We start from the raw sequence: 4,840 nt of genomic DNA, 5'->3' as shown, positions 1-4,840 counted from the left end.
AGTTAATGGGATTCGGCCTATTAGTAAATCGACTGAGAAAAACAATCCCAGTACCACAAACATCACAGGCAGAAAAACAAATGCAGCACAAATGGCAGAGCAAAAAATCAACGGCCAGAAAATCGACTCACTCAAAGTCAAAATTCAGGCAAATCACAAGTAGCTAAAGTGAACACCTAATCTTAGACTACTAGCTAAACCAGGATGTTCATCCTAAGACCACTTCCACAAATCATTTTGAAATCACGCCGCGGTAGTCAGGCAAAGCAAAGCAAAGTGCCGTGCGTATAACAGGTCGGCCCTCCCCATCATGGACCATGGTGCAACATAGTAGTATAAGAGAGATCTCAACGTACACGAAACCACCCCGTTGCAAACACGATACACACGTACAGCGAGAGACGACCACCCGGGGCGCGCTCACGAGCGTACCATCAATTTTCGTCATGATGAGGTTCGAGTCCGTAATTGGCTTCGCGCTCATAGTCGCCGGGCTCTGGCCGCTGCACGCGGCCGCGCAGAAGTACGCCGCTATCTTCAACTTTGGCGACTCCCTCGCCGACGCCGGCAACCTCGTCGTGGATGGCATCCCGGAGTACCTCGCCACGGCGCGCCTACCGTATGGCATGACGTACTTCGGGTACCCGACGGGGCGCGTCTCCGATGGCGGCCTCGTCGTCGACTTCATCGGTACGCTCGTCTTTCCAACTTTGATCGGATTAAACCGATCGACCGATTGTACGTGTGCGTGTGTTCTTGATGATATTTCCCTGGTTGTGGCAATGTGCAGCGCAGGAGCTGGGTCTGCCTCTGCTGCCGCCGTCCAAGGCGCACAACGCGTCGTTCCACCGTGGTGCCAATTTCGCGATCACCGGCGGCACGTCGCTGGACACGAGCTTCTTTGAGGCGCGTGGGATGAGGCACACGGTCTGGAACTCCGGCTCCCTGCACACCCAGCTCAAGTGGTTTCAAGACATGAAGCCATCCATCTGCAACTCGCCAGAAGGTTCACTTGCTATGCATATACATATGTTATGCTGATACGCTGTGTGCGGCTCGCAACATCGTAGTACTTATTTGCACCTCGATCGGAAATCAGAGTGCAGGGACCTGTTCCGGCGGTCGCTGTTCATCGTCGGCGAGTTTGGCGGGAACGATTACGCGGCGGCGCTCGGCGCGTTCCTCCCGGTTCAGAAGGTGCACACGTTCGTGCCGCACATCGTCGACTCCATCGGCAAGGGAATCGAGGTGCTCGTCTCTCTCAGTCTCAGGCGTACTTTACTTATCTCGTTTCCATGTGCGTGGTAATCTCAATCACCCTACTGCCCGGCTTGCTTTCTTGGGTGCAGAAGCTGATCGCGGAGGGGGCGGTGGAGCTGGTTGTGCCGGGCGTGCTGCCGATCGGCTGCTTCCCCGTGTACCTGTCCATCTTCCTCAAGCAGCAGCCGGAGATGTACGGCCCACGCAGCGGCTGCATCAAGGACCTTAACACGCTGTCCTGGGTGCACAACGCCCTGCTGCAGCGGAAGATCGCCGGGCTCCGGAAGAAACACCCCAGCGTGCGCATCATGTACGCGGACTACTACACCGCCGTCACGCAGTTCGTCCTGCACGCCGAGAAGTGGGGTGAGTTTTTGGAATGCGTGCAGCTCATTTAGTCTATGCTGTGCTGTTCCTTGTTACTTTTCATCATGAGAAATGGTCATGCATGATTTAGCAAAGTCGTTCTTGATGATGTCGCTAACTTTTGTTGAAATGTTCCTACATCTAAATGCAAGAAACAGAGTAGAAATTGTGCCAACTCGCTATCAAGGTTGGAAGCAAAGAACAATTCAATGACCGGATGTGATGTTTGTAAACTTATGTATCTACATCATCGCTACATTTTCTACATGATGACAGACTACTTAGTTTTTCCCTGAAAGCATGATGTCAATAGTTGACCAGGAGCTAATTTTTTTTAAATAATACATTTTTTTTATTAATTTACAAAAATATTACGCTGATATAATATTTTTCAAAAATATTATCCAATCAGCCCACAGCTGGCCGACTGCTCCTAGTCAGCCAGCTGCAAGCCGACAGGGCCTTCTCGGCCAACTGCAGGCCGACAGGGAGGCAATCGGCCACGCGTGGGCCGACTATTGGCCCGGCCACGTCGCCCCGGGAGCTGTCGGCGCGGGCGCACTCACGGGCGCCCCAGTCGGCCAGCTGCCGACCGATCGGCCAGCGGCAGGCCGACAGGGAGCGGGCCCGCAGCGCAGCCTCTTTTTCTTCTCCTTCTCCTTCTCTTTTCCTTCCCCACCTCACGCACAGCACAACGTTCTCTGTTCTTCTTCCTTCCTCCTCTCTCCAACCCTAAATAGCTCCAATTAATACACCAAAATGACCCGTTTTTTTTTGCGGATTTGGCACCGTGAATGGGTTCTACTTAGCTAGAGGAGCCAAAAGACACCTCGATCTACTGATGGGGTAGCTTGTGGTGGTTGTGCTGAAGATTTTGTTGGAGCATTTTTTCAGCTCATTTGTGGAGGTTGTGGAGGCAGAGGTGGAGGTTGTGGCGGTGGTGGAGGTGGAGGTGGTGGTGGAGGTGAAGCTGCAGGAGTTTGGTGGAGTTTCCGGCTCCGGTTCCAGTGATTGAAGGCCGCCGTTCGTCGTTCGCGCGCACGCTTCAAGGGTATATTTGAGCAAACATTTATTTTTCGAAATTGCTTGCAATTATTGTTATTTGCTTGAGTAGTAAACATAAATATTTAGGTGGTCGTGGTGAGCATTTTATTTCCCGTTTCGGTTAGCATTTTATTTAGATGTCAACTAATTGGTTGCGTAAAAATGTGTAGTTGCTCCGGTAATATTTCGGACTATATGAATATTATTTGCTCGAGTAGTAAACGTAAATATTTAGGTGGTCGTTGTGAGCATTTTATTTTCCCGTTCCGGTTTCGGTGAGCATTTTATTTAGATATCAACTAATTAGTTGTGTAAAAATGTGTAGTTGCTCCGGTAATATTCCGGACTATATATGGATGTGTACTAATTAGGATTGTCAATATTTGTAGTTGCTCCGGTTAAATCCGTAATATAGGCAGTCAGTGAAATATTAAAATCTTTCGTGGTGAGCATTTTTTTCCCGTTCCGGTTCCGGTGAGCATTTTATTTAGATGTCAACTATTTAGTGCCTAATATTTGTTAGTGCGGGTATTTTAAGTTGTTGCTTAATAATTGTATTTCGTTGTGAAAAAAAACAGGTGAGCCAAGATGTCTGATGTAGTGAACATCAGATTTTACTACGGTCCTGGTACTGTCCAAACAACTGAGATGGGAGCTGATATGAGTGAATTTACTCACATAGATGTGCCAATGAGCGCACCTCAAACATGGTCTGTCAGTCAGTTGAAAGAATGGATTGCGGCAAGTTTAGGTCTTGATACTGAAACACACACCGTCGGTGTTCATGCATTGTGGACACGGTCAAGTACAATAATTTACTTTTATTTGAGGCCAATAGAGCGAGACTCCGATTGGGTGCGGTGGTTACAAGGTTGTGAACGAAGGGGATGCAATCCTATTGCTTTAGTGCTTCCCGTCGTGAAGGGGGTCACTGCACATGAAGGCCAAGGTGGCAACGATCCTGGGCAGAGCAGTGTAGGTAGGCGGCTATCTATGTCAAATGCTGGAGATGATGGTTACGAACAAGGACAGAGCAGTCAGGTAGAAGGAGGAAATGCTTATGATTATGAACCAGGGCAGAATAGTCAGGTAGAAGGGGGAAATGCCAATGGTGAATACAATGGCGAGGTTGACGCTGACGAGGTAGATGGGCACATGCAGGACCAGATGGAAGAAGAAGACACTGATGTTGAAAGGGGTTATGCCGATGATTCTGGCGAGTCAGATGAAGAAGAAAATGCAGCGGAGGTCCCGAATCCTGCATGGTGGAATCATGACTTCTCATCTGCAATGACCGTGAATGATGGACATGATTCAGCCAGCAGGTGTGTGTCTTCATATTTATTGTTTTCAATATTAGTTCAGGCGGCATCAGACTTCATGACTTAAAGTTCCGTCGTGCAGGAGCCTATGGATATCATGCGTCTATGTCGGCATCACATGATACGTGGGGGAGTGATCATCATCCCGAGGATCACATACAGGCTCCGATGTCGCAGCACACCCACTGGATGAACATGTTTTCGACTCCTCCACCAGGCCCCACACAGGATACACAGCATGACCAGGAAGAGTCTGAGATTGCACCGTGTCCCATTAGGGCACCTGACAGATGGGGATGGACGCCGATTCCAGATCCGCCTCCCCTCGAGGCCAGACGTCGTCACTGATGCTTCTATCTATCAGTACAGACATTACCATCTATTTATGTGTGAGACTTATGTCTATTCTATGTATGAGACAAATGACTATGTACTTATGTATGAGACATATGCCTACTCTATTTGAGTACTATATTATCCGAACTACAACATCATATTTAGATAGAACAGAATGCTCGTACAACAAGACAGTACAAACAACTACATAGAACTACATCTAAATTAAACGGTACGTACGAGTGCACTTACAACATACAACATAAAACTACATGAAGTCATCATCGTCATCCTCCATCGATGCAGAACTCTTGCCCTTTGACGATGAAGAACTCTTGCCCTTCGACGATGAAGAAACCTTGCCCTTCGACGATGTAGAACTCTTGCCCTTCGAAGATGCAGAACCCGGAAGCGGTGGCATGAAGATATCATCTTCGTCTTCGCTCTCCTCAATCCATAATAATGGATTATTTGCTGAAAGCCTTCTGAAAGATTCACTCTTCGGCACCACC

At 48.6% G+C, this 4,840-nt stretch overlaps 1 protein-coding gene across 1 annotated transcript; it reads left to right on the top strand.

Annotated features, from left to right (window-relative positions):
• Nucleotides 1-345: 345 nt before the first annotated feature.
• LOC123069215 (GDSL esterase/lipase At5g45910) lies at nucleotides 346-4,496 on the top strand. Its single transcript, XM_044492002.1, has 6 exons — nucleotides 346-690; nucleotides 791-1,006; nucleotides 1,100-1,248; nucleotides 1,350-2,677; nucleotides 3,249-3,995; nucleotides 4,075-4,496. The coding sequence occupies exons 1-4, from the start codon at nucleotides 447-449 to the stop codon at nucleotides 1,656-1,658; spliced, it is 918 nt and encodes a 305-aa protein (XP_044347937.1). The 5' UTR covers nucleotides 346-446; the 3' UTR covers nucleotides 1,659-2,677; nucleotides 3,249-3,995; nucleotides 4,075-4,496.
• Nucleotides 4,497-4,840: the final 344 nt, after the last annotated feature.

This window comes from Triticum aestivum, chromosome 3B (assembly GCF_018294505.1).
Source record: "Triticum aestivum cultivar Chinese Spring chromosome 3B, IWGSC CS RefSeq v2.1, whole genome shotgun sequence".
Lineage (NCBI taxonomy): Eukaryota > Viridiplantae > Streptophyta > Magnoliopsida > Poales > Poaceae > Triticum > Triticum aestivum.
The sequence above is the reverse complement of the archived record's forward strand: the minus strand, read 5'-3'. Positions and strand labels throughout refer to the sequence as shown.